Source organism: Periplaneta americana, chromosome 1 (assembly GCF_040183065.1).
Source record: "Periplaneta americana isolate PAMFEO1 chromosome 1, P.americana_PAMFEO1_priV1, whole genome shotgun sequence".
In the NCBI taxonomy this organism is placed as follows: domain Eukaryota; kingdom Metazoa; phylum Arthropoda; class Insecta; order Blattodea; family Blattidae; genus Periplaneta; species Periplaneta americana.
Window position 1 is genome coordinate 168,084,295 of NC_091117.1, and position 22,909 is coordinate 168,107,203.

At 35.2% G+C, this 22,909-nt stretch overlaps 1 protein-coding gene across 1 annotated transcript; it reads right to left on the reverse strand.

Moving 5' to 3' along the window:
• Positions 1–333: 333 nt before the first annotated feature.
• Positions 334–22,017, reverse strand: LOC138703791 (uncharacterized). Its single transcript, XM_069831978.1, has 5 exons — positions 19,212–22,017; positions 7,684–7,779; positions 6,629–6,865; positions 4,294–4,675; positions 334–2,182 (listed from the first exon to the last, which is right to left on the reverse strand). Exons 1-5 carry the CDS (start codon positions 19,279–19,281, stop codon positions 1,612–1,614), a joined length of 1,356 nt encoding a protein of 451 aa, XP_069688079.1. The 5' UTR covers positions 19,282–22,017; the 3' UTR covers positions 334–1,611.
• Positions 22,018–22,909: the final 892 nt, after the last annotated feature.

Here is a 22,909-nt window from a genome sequence, read left to right on the forward strand (position 1 = left end):
AAGGTATTTTGGAAACAATGTGGTATAAAACACAGGGCTTCATTACTTAAATGAACTTAAATTGCGACACTGGTTAAATTCTGAATTAAAATTTCCGGAAAGTGTTAGGAGATTATTTTGACTAAATACTATCCAGGATACTCTACCTACATCAGATGTCGGAAGACAAAGACATTTTTTGAAACTAGTATAAAAGCAAAGCTCAGATTATAACAGTCACTGGTCGAAGAAAATTCTAAAAAAATAATTCTCTTGCAAGTCAACTTCTAATCAGGAGTGAAGATAAAAGGGATGCTGCATCTATAATAAACCCAAGAGAAACAACACCAAAAAAACTATGAAATAAAATATATTTTAATTATAATGATTATACTGTGTCATTACATTACATTAAATATATTGTATTAGAATGCATTTATATTATACACGTTATTTTCTTTTATCAATTTCCTGTGATGTGTTACATTAAATTTGTTATTACATTTAAAGTGTGTTATAAAGTGTAGTATACGATTTCTTCAGACTGATAAGTTTTAAGCTGCCATAACTGTCTTAAATAAAAAATCAACATGAAATTTCATTACTTTGGATAGCTTTTTATGCTGCAAGATTTGTTAGTTTTTAGTTGCAAATAATTTTGTCCCATAGTTGAGCATTTGGAATCACTGTGCCCAAGAATTTAATTTAATGATAAGTGAAGCTAAAACTTTATTTAATTAAGTAAATAATAATTACTTATAATTAAGATATTGAGAAAGTTGTGTATTTAAAGGACTAGATCTTGTTTAAGTAGGTGGCCCTATATAGAGTTAGCCTCTAGTAGGCCTACTTATGGGATTTTAATCATACGAAAATGAAAATTACGTAGGCATATATATTACATTCACAATGTTTTATATTATTATAAATGTGTCGCATTTATAAATCTTGTGAACTGCGCTTTTTTTTATTTCTAAATAATATAGGATTTTAAATATACAAATAGAAATTTCTGTATATGAGGAAATGGAGAAATAAACAGAAGATAAAAGATGAATAAAGAAGACGAAGAAGCAAGAAAGTAGAGAATAAGAAAGAGGGAAAGATCAGAAATATAAAACGAAAGAAAGAATAATAATTCTATAGAGCAAGATGAGAAAAAAGGACTATAAAAGAAATCGGAAATTAAGAAGATACTTATAAGAAAAAAGAAATATAAAAAATAGTAAAGAATACTGGAATGAAGGAAAGAAGAAAAGAAGAAAATCGCGATAAAAATAAGGAAAGAAATAAAAATTACAAAGCGGAAGAAAGGAAGAAACCGGACAGTAAAAAGAAATAAGTACGGTACAAAATGAAAAAAGAAAATAAGAACACTGAAAAAGTCAGACTTAAATGAAGACAAAATAAAAATAAAATGAAAGATTAAAGATCCAATATATAGGTATAAAGGAAGGACGACTGTGGGGAAAAGAAGATTTTACATAAAGAATACATGGCAGAAGATGTGGAAAATAAAATAAAAATGAGGCGGTAAATATATTGTGAAGAAAATATATAAGAGAAAGAGAAAAAAAAGAAAGGATGCAAATACTAAAAATTAGTTTGTACTGTTACTTGAGGAAATGAAATTCACTTTAGAAGCGCTGAACCACTTCCTGGTAAAGTGGAAGTGAGACCAGTAGCGCTGAGGAAATCTTTGACAGTACAGCAATATATGACGCCCTTCACGACATCCATCCTGTTCCATCCCCCGAAGAATGAGATCGTCTGCTCGCACACATCGGGGCAGATAACGTGTCTGTCATCTCTCCGGATGCTGTTAACGCCCAAGAACACGATGCCTCGTTTTGCGGTCTGATCGAGCACCATTCTGTACAACGACTGTGGCACTGGCAGCACTGGGTTGTTGTTGGAGTCTTTCGTCAGAAATATCTCGCATTCGTTTTCATTTACATCCCTCAGTCTGGAGACGTTGTAGCTACCTGCGTAAACTACGAGGTCGGTATTATGGATCCTGGCGTATTTTCGCACCCTCTCCTCCAAAATCTTCCAGTTACCGAGATTGAATGACTCCCATTGAGGTGCCGTGTTGATGTAATACAATGTGGCTTTTTGCTGGGGATGGTATATGAAGTCAGCATACGCAGCCAAGTGACCTTTCTCGAGTCTCATGGCAGTGCGGCTGTTACAATTGATGTACCTGTTTGAATTACACAATAAATATCATTGTGAACGCACATTTTCATATTAAAAATAAAACTAGAGTTATGAATTCGTGAACCGGTAGCCGTGTGATTCTGCTCTTTGTGATATTCACAATTCATACCTGTTCATCAACCACAAGCGACTATTATCTTTGCATTTCGAACTGGCGGATCAAGGTCACTTACAAACGTACGAAAGTGAAAACCACGCACGAGTCACCGAACTGAAAACTTTGAACTGAAGCACTGATAATTCCGGCTGTCCCAGCTGGCTTTAGTTAAGCGAATGGCCCAGGATTGAGGTAAGCACACGTAGAAAATGCATTCTATTGCTTGACCTTGAGCTGCCAGCTCGAAATGCACAGATAACAGTTTACGCGCATTGTTGTGTGAGCAACGCTAGCTTACGTGGAATGTGTAAAGTCCATCGCGCTACAATTTTAACATTATGATAATTGATAACATTTTGTCAGGACTCAGGCAAAACAGTAACCAAAACTCAGAAAAAAAAAACAGTAGTGTTTCACTTTCTCGATGCTCCCCCAACTCAGCATCTTGTGGATTTTCGTCTGTTTCTTTTTGCGAAAGACCAGCTACGTGGGTTTACCTTATGCATGATAGATTATGAGAATTTTATTGGTATTCATGTTCTTTGTACCATCCCGAAAAAAATCAATAATTTTATACTAATTCCAGCAGAATAACATTGAAGTTGTGAGAAATTGTTTTGAAAGAAATGCACCTGAGATGTCACTACTATATCTTTGGTGTTCATAGAAACCACAGTCAACGAAATTATTATTTTGCTATGTGTACATATTATTAGTACTTAAGATAGCAACATAACTGCATGTAAATTGTTAAATTGTTTGGACTACTTTCTTCCAAGGTAACAAAAACATTTGGTAAATTTTTGTATTGGTTCCCTTTACATTCATGAATATTGCAAAACAGAAATCAATCATCAATTACTCATTTCATTGCTCTTAAATTAGGCGATCTGTTACATATTTCACGGGAAGTAATTATTGAGGAGGTTTCTGATCCAACAAGAATGCTATGTTAGGTAAAGGATGTGATCATCGGTGGACTGTAAGATAATTTTGCTTCTTGGAAAATACTGATCGCTTCCTGAATTCTATGCTGCTTTTTTTTCTTTCTGCCGAACGACTGACTTGGCAGTTATACCATTTATTTCTATATTCTCTAAATTATAGTATGTTTATGTTAACACCGAGAGTGTGGTAATGAGAGTAAGACCAAAAATTTGCTGACGGATGTTGCCGTCAGAAACTGAATCAATTATATTCAGATTGAGGATAGCAAACATGTCCCACCTCCAACCACGTTCTGAACAAGAAAAACCCATACGTATAGGCCTTCTACCCTTTGTTAGAATGCTGACCCTTCCCACATTATGCCCTTATGGTTGATCGGGTCATATTTTATTAGACGCCGTATAATCAACTGGCTAGTCTCCTAAACTAAGACAACTAGTCCTACCTGTTGTTTTTCTAAGGCGTTACGACAAATGTCGGAATGAGCCATAAAATAAATAGACCGAGGACCTACATAGGCTTATTCCCCATCATAAATTTCGGCATTGTTTTAAATTAATGCGTTCATTTAATCGGTACTTTGGTTTCTGTGAATGTCGCATTTCTGGGCGACGTTACTAGAACATCTCTGCTTAGTCCAAGTGTTTGGATCCCTTGTCTAGCGAGGATAGCGACATAGTCTCTTCCCACTCGCTCGGTCCCGGCTAAAATTTTTGATGACTCTGTTCTGCTGCTTTCGAGACCTGTTACTGGTTCTGCTAAGCGATATTTGTCCCCCTCATGAGGTAGTTATTAGGTTACCTCCATTTTTGGCTTTTTCGTTCAAAATACCTCTAGGTTCCTCCAATTGAACGGAGAAAAACGGAGACTAGTTGCAAGGACGGTCGCTCGCTCGAGTAATTTTTAATTTTCTTTCCTCCCTTATCCTCAGCGTAACATGTAGTACAATTTTTAATGCAATATAGAGAAATGTAATACATAACTTAAGATAGAGTAATAACCATGACTTTATCACAATGTAACAACATAAAAGATAGTGCAATATGTACCTCGCAGCCAATTGAGGGGATCCCAATAGGTTAATAAATACAGCGTACTGTCCTTTCACGCAATTGTAGACTTTTTCTATAGGAGGCTGGATGTTCCTGAAGTGTGTAGACTTTCTGAAGTAAGAGAGTCTCGGCACATTTCTCTGTCGGTTCTCGGCACCCTTCATGAGATTGAACCTGACATACAGAGTGTTGTATAGCCGCGCGTCGTAGCACGTTTCCATCAGCCTGATGAAACCGGCGCTCACCTGGAAACCGATAGCATGCAACTCGTGCTGGTTGCGGTGACATTGCCCCACTCGCTGCACGGAGGGGTCGGGCGTGGACTTGCATTTCACGTAGCGGAAGTCTGTTGCCACTCCTTCCACCAGGAACTTACTGCCTGTTATAACAGTACACAACACACACTTGAGGTTCACAATTAATTTCAGAGACCATTGTAACTTAGGTTGTATCGTAACAATGATCAGTTTGTTAGTGAAAGCTTTGACTTATACACACATAATAGAATGTATCACGATATGTGAGAATTTACTTCAGCAAAGGAGTCAAGACGTGAGAAAATCAAAGTTAATACTTACCCTATTTCCAAATTAAAGTCATTTTTGTATTTCAGAATTAAGAGCCATTCACAATGCAAAGTAAACGCAAACAAGACATGAACCCCATAATGGAAGGGTTCAGAGCCATAGTGGGCCAAGTGCCATTTATTAAAAACGGAGAAAGCAAGGGTTAAAGTTAATGAATACCATAGTTTATTGAAGATTGACATATCATTTAGTTTTAATATGTATACCGGTACTTTATATTACTTCCTATATGTTTGCATTGAATTATGGTAATAACTTCATTTTAACCCTTGTTTTCTACGGTTTTAGTAAATGGCGCTTGGCCCACTATGGTTCTGAACCCTTCAATTCGCTATCAAGTTATTTAATGAAGCCATTTACAATCATTGTCATAAACATTAAAAGAGATTCTACGTCACTGTTATACCTCGTTTGACATGCCTCGGCTATGTGTTCAAAGTTTACTGAACTCTGTGTTCAAATGCAGAAATTGTGATATGTGGAAATGATCTTGAGTAATATTATAGCATAGGCTATGTGTTCCAGGTTTACTGAACTCGATGTTCAAAAGCAGAAATTATGATATGTAGAAGTGATTTTGATTAATATTATAACATAGGCTATGTGTTCCAGGTTTACTGAAATCGGTGTTGAAGTGCAAAAATTATATGTGGAAATGATTTTGAGCAATATTATACCCGTAACATAAGCTATGTGTTCCAAGTTTACTGAATTCGATGTTCTAATACAGAAATTATGGTATGTGGAAATGATTTTGAGTAATGAGTTCCAAGTTTATTTAACTTGATATTCACATGCAGAAGTTATGAGACATGGGAATCGTCGTCGTCATCATCAACATCATCACTCAAATATTAAGCTTAGAAGTCTTTTCTGGCTCCAAATGTAGTTTTGTTGTAATTGGTCAATAGATCTTTTAAAGTCTTCCTTGAAATCTTCGATATGCAAGAATGTATTTCATTGCTTGTAATTGTGTTTTTTCTTTGTTCATTCTGTGTACAAGATTGTACCACTACATTTGAATGTTCTTGAGTAATGTTATACGAGTATATGTTCCAAGCTTACTGAACTCAGTGTTCGCTTGCAGAAGTTGTGAGGAATGATAACGATCTTAAGTAATATCATATTTATGAGCTCCAAGTTTACTGAACCCAGTGTTGACATGCAGAAGTTAGAAACTCAAAACTACTCATACTATAGGCCTAGTTATGCTATAATATTTGTTACTTTTACGGAAACCAGATTAACAAAGAACTAAATATAGGCCTACAATTTTATTGAAGACATAATTGAAGAGCATGATTTCAAAACTCATTCAGTCCTTTTGGCCAATTCTATGTTTATACATAGGCCTATATATAATTATGTTTGAGGCCTCTATCAGTATATTTTAGCTTGTTTTCTTCTAAAACAACGCCAGTTCTTGTCTAAAAGTTTGTGTTATTGTGCATGTCACTTGAAAACTCGCTCAGTCCGCAGACCGGTGGATAAAAAACTAAGTCCTTTGAAAAAAATAGACTTAACACGTTTTAGGATCACACTTTTCAATTACATCGATAACAAGTTCATAAACAGTTCACAAGTAAATTCATATTTAAATACATATTTCAATTGAATTGGCTCTTTAAACTGTTAATTATTATGGGAATATAGGCTACATAATACTTTAATCTTCCGCTTTTTACCATTGATTTTCCTCTCTATTTTTTCTTTCTTTCACGACCAATGTATGTACATATATATACCTGACTGGCATGTCGCTATAACTTCACTGTACTGTTTCTGACGATTGTTGATTACAATGCTATTTCCGTTGCCAGGACACGTGAGGAGGATTTTCTCTCCACGCTTAAATGTTAGAATGTCGGATTCTGCTGTCGGCAGCATGAAGCGATGTCCATCAAGTGAACCAGAAGGCTTCAGAAGTAATGCACTCTCCTTGCCCAGGTCAGAGTTTATCCGTAAGCTGCAACCTGAAACACCTGCACCACTTTATAGACTAGAATTTGAATTTAAAATCTGTAGATATACGTAGATTTGAGAAATTTGAGTGCACTAGACGTTAGAGATATGAGACTAGCCAATCTTATCAGATAAATTGAATATTTTTCACCCTTTCAGCAGTGTTCAATTGTTTACTGGAATTTAATTTCCTCTATTTGCATTAAGTAGGCTACCGTAATTCATTTCGTATGCAACCACATTTTATTCCCATGTAGAAAAGATGGACCTGTTTATTTTTGCAAGGTTTAAATTGAGTGTTCCATGTATTAATATTTTGGTGTGAATATAGCAAACATTATTAATATTTTAATTTTAGATGTACTGCACAGGCCATCTAGGATAGATCAGCCAATAGGTGTAGGCCTACGTACAGTATACTGGAAAATAAAAATCGATTCAAATGAATCATGTAATTTATTTAATGTTGGCTGTCTCTATTTGCTCCTCCCAGAATAAAAGAGTTGCGGACATAACGACCGTTAAGAGATCAAAAAGACTTTGCAAGTAACAGTTAATTGAGCGCTCAAAAGTTGCACGAATTTGCGTGACGTAAGATTTTTCATGCGTGTAATCCGAGGAACACGAAATAGAAGATTTTGTCGTTCCCATTGAAAGTAAATGGAAATTATATGAAGATATATTCGGGAAACTACATGAGGTCACATTATGAAGAATCCAAATCAATTTTCTAATGTCAGAGGTCAATTAAAATTTGAATCCGAAATACTCGTATTTCCAATTGGCTACAAGAAAAGATCATTAGAAAATAAAATTAGATAAGGGCAATAACACTTACCTCCTCTGTTTGCACTTTGGCCCTTACTTTTAATTTGTTCCAAATGCTTTTCTTGCCCTGCACTTGTACTCTGGGTTCCACGATCTACTTTGTGACCTGAAAATTTAAATACGTCTTCAGCAACAGGTTTTTTTATATACCTACAACTAAAGTAAATATAATAACATACAGTAAATATATTGATGAAATAAGGAAAAATACAAACAATCTATAGCCGTATAGGCCATTCGTTATTTCGTGAAACCTTTCTGCGTGTCAGGGGAAGAAGAAAGTGGACTGAGAAGCTTCCCTCCCTCCCTGCACTCCTTGTAGCCAGCAAGCTCGATTACACCCACCATAAGTTTCTTACTATAGGCCTATTCGTATGCTACGGTTTTATTCTTGACGATTCTTCTTCAAGTTTGAGGATATTATTTGTTTAAAAACAGTGTTTGCAGCATTTGCTGAAAGCATTTATTTCAGTTTTAAATTACGTTGTGTAGCCTGCTCTATTACATTCTGAATATCCAGTCAATATTATGATTAATTATTGTACTGTATGAGATGTTCCACCATTTTATCATTTTCGAAATAAGATAAAGTATAAGAACCTTCTAGTATTCATTCTGTACAGAGGAAAAATTACTGCCGGCTATTTCGTTTATATGACGTCATTCCATTTTCGACCAATGAAGTGTAATGAAATTTTGAATTCCAACCAATCACAGTCAGACTTTGCGATAATTTTTGCAGCTAGATTTATCGCTATCAATTTATCGCATGGTCGTTCTTTTGTTTAGTCGTTGTCACCAACTGTTTCCCCGTGAATTGATGATCATGAATACATTAAGATGCAACTACACGGTTCAGCTTTCTTTCAACTTTAAAGCAATGAATGCAAGATTGATATTTAATATATATTAATATATTTACGCAGTGAAGACGACATTCAGAACGGCGCACCATGTAGACACAAAATCTTCATGCATCTTAATTCCTTTTAAACTTGATTCTTTCAATATTCTTCCCAGATTGCACGCATACGCGATTGGAATATTGAACTGTGTAGATGCGGCTTTAGTTCCGTTACACACTACAGCGAGAATGTGTTTGTCGAGCTATAAAAAATGCTTTCGTGTAGCACTGATTGTAATGGACGAAATAAGACACAGCTGACATTGGTCCTGCTCCCACAGATAACATAACCTATAAGTAGAGTATAAAATTTGTATTTTGTGAATGAAATGAAATAATTAATAGAAAGTCAGATGTTCAAATTTATGTAACATCATCGCATATCAAACCCAATGACCTTGCATAGTAATAATAAGGTCTTTTCATCAAACTGCCTTCCGTATGGCGTAATAAAATTAGTGTTTCAATTAGGCCTATCTATACAGAGATGGCTTCACTGTGTAGCAACATGTCTCGCTGTGAATACATAAGCATTGGTATATAGCTGTCCCCTCTGTTACTGTTAAGTTAAATTATGATTGCAGCAGATAATGAAAATGTATTTATGTTATAATAATAAGAGAAAAGTGCAGTACATATAATTAACATTGTTAAACCTGTATTTCGCAATTGGCATTACTGAGTAATAACATCGAATTTCTTTATTGCAGTAATCGATATTCATCTACGAGTATTTCAACTTCACAATGTCTGAATAGGTTAAGTATTCGTTAATAAACAATTATTAACATTTTGTGATCGAATTTTAGGGATATAATTATTTACATTTTTATTTTATTCACGAAATAGTCCTAATAAATGCCACTCGAGGTCTGAGATTTCCCAGATAAATCTCAGACCTCTCGTGACATTACTACAGAGGATTTTAAAACCTTTATACAATCAGCGAGTGACATGTTTCCCAATTCTTGGAATATCTTTAGACATATCTGGACAAGATGAGCCAAAAATATATTACATGCTTGCATTTGTTTCTCATATGAGTAATCTAGAATCCATCTGGCATCTACCAATCTTTGGACAAAGGTCGAGGAAATTAATTGTCGGACGGCCGATTCGACGTCGCGCAAATAGAGGAGCTGCCCTATTTTTCGAGATAGAGATGATAATTAAAGGGGAATTGTGAATGACGAGGGAAAAACGGGAAAACTCCAAGAGAAACCCTCACAACCGTGGCTTTTTCTACCAAAAACCTAACTCCGCCACCGCCAAGATTTCAACTCGGTCTGCGGTCGTCTTAAGCGAACGTTCCGCTACCAAAGCTACGTTTAAATTATGGACAATTAGATATTTTCATCCTCATCAAGAATTGTGAAAAAAAACTAGTGAGAATGATTGGGTATGTAGTGTGCGTGATGCTAGTGTACCACTTAAAATAAAGCGGATCAAATATCCTTTCTTATTCTGTCTGTCCATTTCACTGCTCCATTCCTCTCCATATCAACATTTCAAATGCTTCTATTCGCTTCTCTTCACTTCATCGTAATGTCCATATTTCTGCCCCCACATGGTGCCGCACTTCACTAGTCTCTTCGTTTTTTTTTCCAAAGCTCCGCAGAAGATGCTCCTTTTTGTATTAGAAGCTTCCTTTGCCATTGCTATCCTCCTTTTGACTTCCTGGCAAAAGCTCATGTTACTGCTTATAGTACACCCAAAATATTTGAAGCTGTCCACTTGCTCTACTGGATAATTTAGAATTTACACGTTTACCTTCTTTGTTTTTCTGCCGATAACCATGATCTTCGTCTTGTTTGCATTAATCTTCATGCCATACTGTTTAGAGCTGTCATTTAGATCCTGTAGCATATCCCTAATAGGCCTAACGCCATATCATCAGCAAATCTTATGCACTTTATTTTTCTTCCTCGTGCATTACCCCTCCCATATGCTGAAACCAGTTCTTCACTAAATCCTCCAAGTAGATGTTGAACAGGGTAGGTGATAAAATACATCATTGTTCTATTTCAGTTCCTTCAGACATTTCTTCTCTTATCCTAACTTTGACACGTTGTTTCATATAAAGATTACTGAACAGCATCCTCTCTTTCCAATTCACATCTATTTTATTCAGGATCCCAATTAGTTTATTTCAATCCACTTTGTCAAAAGCTTGGTCTAGGTCCACAAATATTAATACCGTATAGGTCTACACTTCTTTATTCTTTTCTAGATATCTTTCGTCGATTGTTCGCAACAGTTTAATTGCATCTCTCATACCTTTTCCCTTTCTGAAGTCAAACTGCTCTTCTTCCAACTCTCCTTCCATCTTACTTGTTAGAATATAAACGTTGGTTCTGAATTCGCAGATGAATGTTCGCCGAGTACGATATCAGGTTGATAGTCCTGAACTCATTACATTTCTTGGAATTATTTTTCTTCGATATTGACAGCAACACTGTTTTTGTAAAATCTTCAGGCCATAGGCCTATACCGTTTTCATATATTTCGTTGCAAAATGATAGAATTTCCTTCTTGTCTTCACCCAAGCTTTTCACTAATTCGATGGGTACTACATCAACTTTTGTTGCTTTCCCACTCTTCATTTCCCTAAACGCTAGTTAGACGTCTTCCCTTAAAACCGAAAATTCTTTTCCATCTTCTGATTCAGCTGCTTCGTCTTCCATAACTAAGTTATCTCAACGGTTCCCTGTCCCAGCTCTTCTACATATTTTGTCCATGTGTTTACTGTTCCTTATTTGTCTGCTATTTCATTTTCGATTTCGTTTTCTATCAACCAAATGAATTTCCTCTTCTTATTTGTGTTCGCAGTGAATTAAATCATATCTTTCTTTTCTTTCTAGTTCTTTTATTTCTTTACACTTCTCTTTCGTTTATCTTCCTTCGCCTTATCAGTTTCTCTTCTTAATTCGTTGTTTAGTTACTTGTATAATAATATATAGCATGAAATTGTATTTTTTGGTATTTTATACCAATATATATATATATATATATATATATATATATATATATATATATATATATGCAGAATGAAAGTGATATAAATAACTATGCAGACTGTAGGGTGCAATCGAATACATTAAAGTAAATGAAAAGCCTATTATGCGTGTTATGAGTAAGTGCATTAAGTTAATTAGAAAATTAGGCTGCAAGTCTACGTAGTTTGGCAACACCGCATCGCTGGCTCACGTTATAAGCACAAACGTACTCGATCTGAATAGCTGAGTTCCTTCCTTTACTGACGGCAGCAGAGTTGCAGAAAATAACGATAGGTGTTGATCTTATTATTTAATTTGGAAGAAAACCGTCAATTTTATTAAGAAACTGCAAAGGAATAAATAATTCCTTATCAGTTTCTCTAATGATAAGAGTAAAAATTAGAATCAAACGTAGAGTAGGCCTGCTTATTGAGTAAAACAGCATTAACATTTAGGAAAAATAATTTTTTCTGAGAAAAGTATTCATTTGAGATTAATTGGGCCATTATAATTTTTGTGGGCACTCTATCCAAGGAATAACTGTTAAAATCTGCACAGTGTATTACAGTACTATTATTTGGTACTGACAGTCCCCGGAAATGTGCGCCTGAGTCAGGCGAGTCCATTTAGTTATGCCAAGGGGTGTTTGGGTTATTCACTCTCTTGCCTTCGGAGCGATCGAATATCATGCGTGCGGTAGAGCAGTATGTTTCTAGTACAGTATTAAGCTGTACTGCATTCCTTTACCGACCGCTCGCCCTTATCTCAACTCCGGAGCTCTCCCCACTACTCCTATTACTTCCCCTCTTTCGCGTCGCTGAGCTGTCAGGACTAAATAATCGGTCTGTACTTCCACTCTGCATATACAGAGTGATTCACGAAGGCCTTGCAATACTCTAGGAAATGATTTCTGATATCATTGCGAGAAACAAGTTCAAAGAAACATACACCACATATTTTAAATTGACAAGTTATACGCTTCTGAAAGTTGAACATGAAACTGGAAGTTATGACGATCATTCATTCATTTATTCATTCATTCATTGTGTTTCGTTCAAGAGCAGGTCTTTCACTGCAAACCCAGCTTTCTGCAATCTTTCCTATTTTCTGCCTTCCTCTTTGTCTCATATGATCCATATATTTTAATGTCGTCAATCGTCTGATATCTTCTTCTCCCCGAACTCTTCTCCCCTTCACCATTCCTTCCAGTGCATCTTTCAGTAGGCTATTATTGTTAACGAGAATTATTTGAAAAACATTTCCTTAATCTATTTTTAAATTGGTTTGATGTCTGATGGTCTCCAACATTACTCGGTAGGGAATTCTAAAGTCGAGGAACAGCCATAGTGAATGTAGATGAGTATGAGAATGTTCGGTGTGAGGGAATGGATAATATTGAGGAGTGTTGTGATCGTGTGTCTAGATTATGGTGGGTGGATAAATGTTGAAAACGAGTTTAGGCCTACTAACTGAAAAATCACAGAATGTTGACCCCCAATAGCATGCCAGGACGGTGGTTTGTTCTTTTAAATGTCCTACATTCCGCGGTCTCTGTGACAGTACTTTGTCTTTGCGAGGACTCCTTATTTCCATGTGTTTTTCGTTGTTGAACAGTGTCTTTTAGGCAATTCCCTAGGGTAGACCTGCCTACACTTCAGAAAATTTTGCATCTGCCAATACATATAAATAATAGCAGACGGCGCCACTACCAATAATAATATTGAGTAGCGCCCCTACATGTGAGATGCAGAAACTATGTAGTATTAGTTATGAAGTGATTGCGAAAAGTTCGATGTATTACACAGTCTTATGGCATGTCAAATGACGCTAGTAACAGGGTAGAGGTAAATTTTAATCAGTTTTCAATGTTGTTTCTAAACAGTGAAGAAAGTTATTTAGATGTTTGTATTAAGAATTCCTAATGAAGAGGGAAAAAAGTGTACGCTACGTATATTGTCAAGCTGCAGGAAAAGTTGAATGTTAACTGAAACAGAGATTAACATTGAATTGATTTATCCATGGGGTTGGCAACTGCTGTAGCCTATTAAATTTAGAAAATCAGAATATTTGGAGTGCAAACACAGACAAAACAACGTTTATGGAAATCTCTGAAATAAAAAAATCAAGACAGGGGCGTGAATGTGCTAATGAAATCTGTGCTGTTTCAATTTCTTTATTTTCGCAAACAAAATTAGAGGCTCTACTAGCCTTACTCCTTCAAACTTTTCTTGCCTTCCATCAATGATATTGTGAGGGTGTACGTAGGATATGGAAATGACGTCATGAAACCAGTTGAAAACATGGCAGATGTAGTGTGCACAGTAGAACATACCGAATACGTCCAAGGTAAGTGCATAAGTGACTTATGTGGAGGGAGGCCTTTCCTAAGAAATTACTTTTTCACCTATAGCGTAATGAATCTTATTTCAACAACGTTGAAATTTATAGGAAATCTAAAGCTTCTGGAATAAGTTGGGGTGAAATTAGTGCACAGTTCTGATGATTTCGGAAGTGACTAGTACTGACAACATCACAGAACAAAAAAATCACCAGTCTTTGCCCAGAGCTTGAAAATTCTGCTCAGATTCGTATATTTATTTATTTATACTTCACCACCAACAGAAGCAAGCTTCCAATTATAGATGGATCACATTGATACAATTTATATACAAAATGCGTAATAGAGGAAAAACAAATCAAGCAACACAAACGAAAAAAAGGATGGATAATAGATGCTAGAATATAATATTGCAGTTAATATTAGTGCCAAATGTCAATACAATAATGCAGAATTATTTCAAATTAGAGGAAAAACATAATACATTTATTCATAATTTAAATACCTAAGGAAATATAGGTTTTTTAAATTATATGAAATTGTTTAATTGAGAAACTGAAATCTAATTGAGAATCACAATTTAAAGACAAAGAGTTGTAAGTATTACACATAGCAAACAATAGACATTTATTGAAGAAAACAGTTCTAGGAATTGGAATAACAAAAGGTTGGAATAACAGACGTAAGTCTGTTCTTTTTACATTGAACTTAAGGAATTTAACTACAGCACAGTTATTCACTATACCATTAACAATTTTATAGAGTAAAATTTGGTTATTTATTAATCGTATAATTTTTAAAGTTTTATAATTAAATTTAAAAAGTAACTGATTATATGAAACTTGCTTTTCAAAAGACGATACGTGATGCTTTTTAAATTATAGGTAACGTAAAAATCTTTTCTGTATTCTTTCTATTTGCATCTGATGGGGCTGGAACTGAGGTGACCATATTATAGACGCATATTCTTATTTACTTCTAACTAGAGTTTTATATAGGGTATCAGTATATGCAAGGCACAACAAAAGCCTAAACTAACTTAACCTGTCACAAATTTGTAATGCAAAGCATAGTGTAAGTGTATTTCACCAAAGTTATGTTGGTATGATTGAGGAGAGAGCTTTGAACAAGTGAAAGTATATAAGCGGATTATGAAGGGAACTAACTCTGCGCTAGTTTAACCTAGTTTGGAATAGCGTAGTGTAAATTATGAAAATATTTAGGTCTATAGGATATTAAAACACATGTATTCAAACTATGCATCATATATGATTCGACTCTGAAACTATTATTCGTTGCATGCCTTAATTAACTGAGGTTGGCCTAGTTCATCAGACACACTACGAATATTGCCTTTTAAATTTCAGATCTGAATGTGGGTACTATGTTTACGGAATTTACTATGAATGCGCATAACTTCGTACAGGCCTATAGAAGGCGAAGGTGTCCAAGACGAGTCAGCAAGAATTTCACTGTAAACGTACAGAGACAAAGACTAATCATATATAGGCGTCCATAAGATAAACAATCGTCACCATATCTACGTAGTGCACAAATCAAAGTAGATACCTTCGAAACATCATCAGAAATTTGAAAAAAATAATAAATAATGCATAATTTAAAAATATACTGTCTGTCTTTTATGCTATGTGCTGCTTATGTTAAACCAGCACGCAGTTTAACGATACATCTCTGCTTGTCAGAAGGTTAAATGAGGCTATAGTACGTTTAATTGATTCACGTCACATTTACAGTACTTTTAGGTTTGTAGTATGAATGACTCTCGCATCTACAAGTAACTTTTTTATGAAAGCTGGAAAGGAGTAAACGCCATCAATTTCAGTCCTTTCTCGCAAACCGAACCGTCTCAAAATTAGTGAACTCGTTTCTTTAAATTTAAGTTCGTGTCAAAGCGAAACGGTCAGCTCACATGTGATAATGATAATGGTAGGTCGAAAATTGAATCTTTATTACAGAATAAACCTATAATATTTTCCAGCGTTTTCCGCCATTAAGGTACAATCAAGTACAACAGCAATTAGTATTTCCTGTGTAATTTAGGGATTAGAGAACTCGACCTGTGTTTCCAAGGCTGCGTCCGGGCTTGGTTTTGAATTCCGCTTGGAATCATTACGGGATTAGGTTTTTCTGATCTTTCCTTCAAATGTAAGTTAATATGAACGTTTGGTAATCTTATGGCCATACCTCGGATTTATTTTGCTAAATAGGCCTACTACTATCACCATTTCCTTAGATGCTAGTTAACCATGAATTTGATACATAATGGTTAAATTTGATGTGAAAATCCATAACATAAAATGTGGAGTCGGCCTGGGTAGCGCAGTCGGTGTAGCGCTGGCCTTCTGTGCGTGAGGTTGCGGGTTCGATCCTGGCCCAGGAAGATGGCATTTAAGTGTGCTTAAATGCGACAGGCTCATGTCAGTAGATTTACTGGCATGTAAAAGAACTCCTGCGGAACAAAATTCCGGCACACCGGCGACGCTGATATAACCTCGGCAGTTGCGAGCGTCGTTAAATAAACCATTTTTTTTTTTAAATGTGGACGAAAGATAATTATGTTGGCAACAACACAGATTGACTCCTTTCCATAATCGTTCCCATGAAATTGACAAAGCTTTTCGAGAACCATTAGGGTTAAGTTGTTAAATGCGTACTGGTTCCTCATTCTGAGTGATAATAAACGCAAAACGACGTTTAAGTTTCCTTTGTGAATGTAATTTTACAATCACAGAATCTGAACTCTTCTGAAAGATCAGATGAACTTTTATGTATGCGTGTGTGCGTGTGTATGCATGCATTCTGTGTACGGACACAACGACCCAGCAGTTCTATTACGCTTACTATACATAAGCTATATCTAGGCGCACTCCAAAGCCACATCGGCTGACTATAATGAGGTTCGCGGAGTAGCCAGATTTCGAGCAGGCAACCCTATTCGTCAGTAGAGGAGCCTCTCTGTGCATTGCCGGCCAGCGCTCGGAGAATGCTATGGAATGATAATGGGATAGATCGGTCGGAATGATATTGATGTCTGTAGAGGATTTCACGTTAAGAAAAAAGCATTGAATATATGGGAGCTGTTCCTATCAACTATTTATAAATGTTTTCTTGAGATTAGTAATTAATTAGTTCCTTTTCATTAATGGAATACAATTTCATTGAGAAATAGAGCGATTTCATGTGCAAAAATGTTGTTACACTTCTTAAATTACTATATATTTAATTTACGAATAACCGGGTAACAGCTAAATTAGTAGAATAGCCTTCCGCTCTCTTGCCAAACATATCCACTGTGGACTTCAACAGACAAGTAGGGGCGGTACAGTTAAGGCCAAGATTTCACACTCTTAAAATAAGTATAACATTGTCTGCGATGTTTAGAAATATATGTATACTGCATGAAATATGCTATAATTAGACCTCGGATTTTAGACTAAATGCCAATTTTTTTTTTCTGCAGGAATAAACTAACACTGCTGAAATAGCTTCAAGTTCAAGTTTTACACAAAATGTTAACATTTATGGTGTGTAAAATACCTATTTTTCCCCATTATGAGTTATTTTAAAATTTTAGAGTAGAAAAATACCTATTTCTGTTTTGTCAATATGTTTTTTTCGTGTAGCAGTAATAACCTTTATTAAAAATATATGCGTACAACTGTCAGCCATTTGGTATTGGTTTTGGAGGATTGATTCGGGATTCTCAACATGAGATTGTTGAGGTGTATTGAAAAGGGAGAACCCCGAGAAAAACTCCGCGCGCCCGCTTTGTTCACCACAAATTTCTTCCTGGCTCAGATGGAATCGAACCCGGGTCGCCACGTTGGAAGGCAGGGAGGCTAAATGCTGGTCCACAGTAAATCGGGAACGGAAACGAGAACGAGAACGGAAATATTGTTAAAATGTATTTAATATTTCCGTTCTAGTTCTCGTTTCCGTTCCCGGTTTATTGTGAACCAGCCTTAACCAATCCGACACGGGGGAGACATTTTTAGTGCAGCAATGAAAGAGGAAGTTCTGGCTCAAAGACATAATAGTTTGGTTGTAGGAATGAAAAAATTCCCGGAAAGTAACAGGTTTTTTGAGCACTTGAGCGGGTAGTAGGAATACAAAAGAATAGTGTCGCGTGGAAAGGTAGAACCATTATATAAGCGCAAAACTAACAAAGGTAAAATATCACAACAGAAAATTTAGGCTTATATTATGATCATTGATCATTATGTCCAGCAAAGTCAATTATGAATTTGTTAATAAGAAATGAATTAGTTTAATTGTAATATTGAGACGTATGTATCAGCAGCCATACAGAGCAATGAGGCCAATGAATTCATTAATAATAAGTTGATTATTATAATTTAAGACATAATAAAATGAAGTTCTTAACCACAATAATTTTTATTGTCTTTATCACTGTATAGCGTGATACTTAATATTCACTAATTATTTGCATCTTATAGTTATTGTAGTTGGGGTGGGTAAAAACATTTAGGTGCCTAAAATCGTAAACTGTATATTAATGTCTATTTTTGTTTTATAACTTAGTTAAGGTATCCAAATGTTGGTTAATGGCCAAAATGTCCAAAGTTTAATATTGTAATGTATATAAAATATAATGTACGTTTTTTTTTCAGAAATAATTATGACATCATTTGGACTCGACATGCCTATTTTGTGCGATAAACTGTACGTGTTGGGAAGAGAGTGAGACAGAGATACTATACCTCAGTCTTTCTTCTAACGGAGGCACCTTGCGGCAACAGTGTACTAGGAAGGCCCATAAGATCAATGCTTTTTTCTTAACGTGAATTCCTCTATAACTGGGGAAAAGGGCAAACCTTGAGAAAAACCCTAACTGCGACCTTGTCCAACTCAAGTGTTTCTGTGACTCGAGTCTGGACTGTCTGCGCGACAGGCCCAAATCTGACCACTCAGCCACTGCGGAAATAGGCCTATCAGCTAAGCTTTCCTTAGACTCATTGAACTTTCTGTCTACTTGTATGACAGCAACGAAAGATCGCGTAAAGCAGTTAATATAATAATAAAAAACAAAGCCAACACAATAAATTATAATTTAAAATAATCAATCTTCAAATATTTATGAATCGAAAAAATATGTAAATATTTGTGGAGATTAATTTCTCTGAAGTTTCTAACCCATTTTTCGTCATCTTTCTCTCGCAAAATTTAAATGTCGACTCAAGGTTGCAAAACACAGAATCTTGTTCACAACCTAATCGCCGTGAAAGCCTGAAATCAACCACATATTGTCTATACGTTACCTGATCGACAAGCATCACAGATGCTACTCAGCAAGAGCAATACGCCCAACAGCGGCAAGAAACTCGTCATGTCTTGTTACGCGAAACGACACAGCAACTCTGCTCGGAATTACATCATCCACGTGATAACATCGATTCATGCCTCCACATAAAAACGTTACTTCCGAGTCGCAGTTACAGCATATTTTATGGAGCATTAAAATCTGATTCTTCGGTGTTGTAACATTCTAGCAATAAAACGCAACTGTTACGCAAATATTCGCTATTGCTGTATAAATATTATAACGGCAGATTTGCATGTATACAACAGTAAAATCTCTATTACACTATTACTGCTACAGTATTAAAAACGAACTGTAAAATTCGACGTTGTAACCTTGGACAGATTTCATAAGCAAACACTCCATTAAGCTCTGTGCAAATGTGAACATAAAAAATTTTGTCGTGCAGATGACAATATTGTACTTTATCATTAGCCTACACGCTTTACGTATTTTGTTATAATTTAGTTCTTTATCAAGTAGATGTCCAGTTTAGTTAGTTATTTAACGACTTCGTATCAAACAATGTCATTTAGCGTCGATGGTATTGTTGATAGCGATATGGTTGGGGTAAATACTGGAAAACCCAATCAGGTAATCAGCACAAGGAATCGAATTCACGCCTGAGTGCAGCTCCAGATCAGCATTCAAATGTGTGTCTGCCTCTTATTATATAGGCCTACCGGTACTAGCAATATTGCTATTTTCTTCTTTTTTTACTTCGGATCAGCGTTCAAATGTGCCTGCCTCTTATATACCGGTACTAGCAATATTGCTATTTTCTTCTTTTTTTACTTCGGATCAGCGTTCAAATGTGCCTGCCTCTTATATATCGGTACTAGCAATAATTCAAATGTGCCTGCCTCTTATTATATACCGGTACTAGCAATATTGCTATTTTCTTCTTTTTTTACTTCGGATCAGCGTTCAAATGTGCCTGCCTCTTATTATATACCGGTACTAGCAATATTGCTATTTTCTTCTTTTTTTACTTCGGATCAGCGTTCAAATGTGCCTGCCTCTTATTATATACCGGTACTAGCAATATTGCTATTTTCTTCTTATTTTTTACTATCACTTCCAAGATACAAATAAAAATCTTTCATTTTTCGTCGTGTATACAAAAGGAATTTAGTCTTACGTAGGCCTACCTTAAATTACAACAAATTTTCTAAATGAAGTTCATTTACTCGTAGACAAGCTTCGCATAGCTTCAATAAATTGTTGAACATTCCGCACAGTTCCTCTTTTTTAATGTTATGAACTTACGAATAACGTCTCACGTAACTGTTGAGATACCTCCTAACTCCAAGTAGGTCTATACTATAGTGTGGTGGTCAATAAGAAAAGAAATAACAAAAATTTTAACACATAAGAACTCGTAGGAAGAATATATATGTGGGTAACATAATGTGTATTTGTAATGTCTGCTTTGAATTTGTTATCAAATGTGTTGCCTTCATGCTTTTTATTATTGTTGTTCGTTTATGTATAGTTAAGTAACTTATTTATTTTTCTGTATTTAGTGAAGAAAATAATATTTGGAATGAAATAGTAAATGATGTTTAACATACCTAAAGTGCTTGAGAATACCTTCCATCGTCTATACTGCTGTTATTCGGTTTAGATCCTACTAGTGGCTTGTGCAGCAAATACTGCAAACTGAGTCCATAAGAAGTTCAAATAAAAATTGTTCAGATTTATTTTCAATGCAAAATACCAGACATTTGGAAAGTTATTTGCTTCCATAATAGTGAAACATACTCCCTCTGAATGTTTTTTTATGCCAAATACTTTTTCTTGAACCTATCTGCCTTCAGTTCTTGATCTTGAGTTTCAATGCGAAATCGCAAGTAACAATGTCAGGACCATCAGCGAGTTTTTCATGTGGGAGTAATGCAGTAGCTATTTCAGGACATTGCGGATTTTAGCTGAAAGTTAAGAAAATGTAAGGTTTGCCATGCTTTGAACAAAAGACTTAGCATCTTGGTATAGCTGCTGCATGTTTCGTGAACTACCCTGAAATGTAGAGGGCAGAATCACTTTTTCCCACTAAGAGATCTTGCTGAGGTGATCAAGAGATGATAAAATCTTGTAGGCCTCTTATTTTATCAGTAAGTAATACCTTTTGGTCTTTTCTTAGGAATTGTAATTTTTGCGCTCCTCCAGACAATACTGATCTACCAAATACTGCTGGATTAATTTGTGTAACAATGAATGTTATCCCATATATTTTCAGTAATATAGGCTGTTGTGAGGAATCTATTGCTGAGATGCGGAAAATGAGGCGAATGATATGTCAGAGTTGTAGAATCTTATATGCACCCTAAATAAAATTGTCCATCGTAAATCGTTAGCAGTTTCAGTGTTTCATTCGTTGCTGGTTGCGGGAAATAAACTTACTCATCACGGTAGCAAGAAGTGAAATGGCCTGCTATTTTCCCTACAACAAAATATGCTTGGCAGTGATCACAAATCTAATCGATTAAACCAAAGAAATATTAAATTAATTTTGATGTAGTTTAAAGACGCAGCTAAAATAGAAAGCATGACTCAATTACTACCAAGGAAAATTAGAGAATCAGACATAAAATATTTATATCACACTGCCATTAAATATATGAAAAAGACCCACACTACTTGATTAATAACTATAAAAATATTTCATTTTTAATAACAATATTGTTACCTTATGTAAGTTTTATAGTTTTCAGTAACATATATATAGCCGTTACTCAGTAAATTATAGAAATGAAGATCTAATATGAAATATTCTTTCTCTGCGTCTACTTACTTAAAGCCCCAAAAGGTTTCACTTTCATATCATCAGTATACCATTATGTGTTGCATTGACTATAATAATATTTCATTTTTAATGGTAATAATGTCATCAAACTTTTTTAAGTTTTGTAGTTCTTAATATCCAATACACAGTTGTACTCGGAAAACTACAGACCAGAGAATCAGACCTGTAAATTACTTTTTATACGTTATCAAAAAATTACACAAATCAAGATCGACATATTGGCATTATGATGTGAAAGAATCTGAGCCATCTGAACTCTGTCAGCAATCCTGTAGGTCATGGCCTTCGTGTAATAGTCTATTGTTTATTGTAGTGTGTGTTTTGTTTTATTCTGAAATGCAATTAATTAGTTCTCAAAACTAACGAAAGATGGATTTTGGAAAATAGGAAAATGATGTAGGAAAATTGACATTTCACTGAAAACTACTATTTTTCTGAAAAACTTTGGGTTCCAAGCTTCAAAATGAGGGATCATTTATTAAAATCCGTTCAGCCGTTTTCCCGTAATTTCCATTACCAGTTCAAATTACGAGTATATATATATATATATATATATATATATATATATATATATAGATGTAGGTCGGAGGTGAAAATATCATCGTCCTTATATACCAATGCCAATAATACTTATTTGCAAAATTGATGTTTCGAGAGTACACTAGCCCTATAAAAGTTTCGATTTTTAAAGTCTTTCTCTGGAAAAAAAATTAAGTTCAGATCAAAATTAAGCTATTTTGATTATACAAATAATTCGTGCTTTTGCTATGTAGAATAAAATATATAATAACAACATGAAAAATACAGACAGGTAAAAACAACTAAAAGTACACATACTTGCCTTTGGCCTA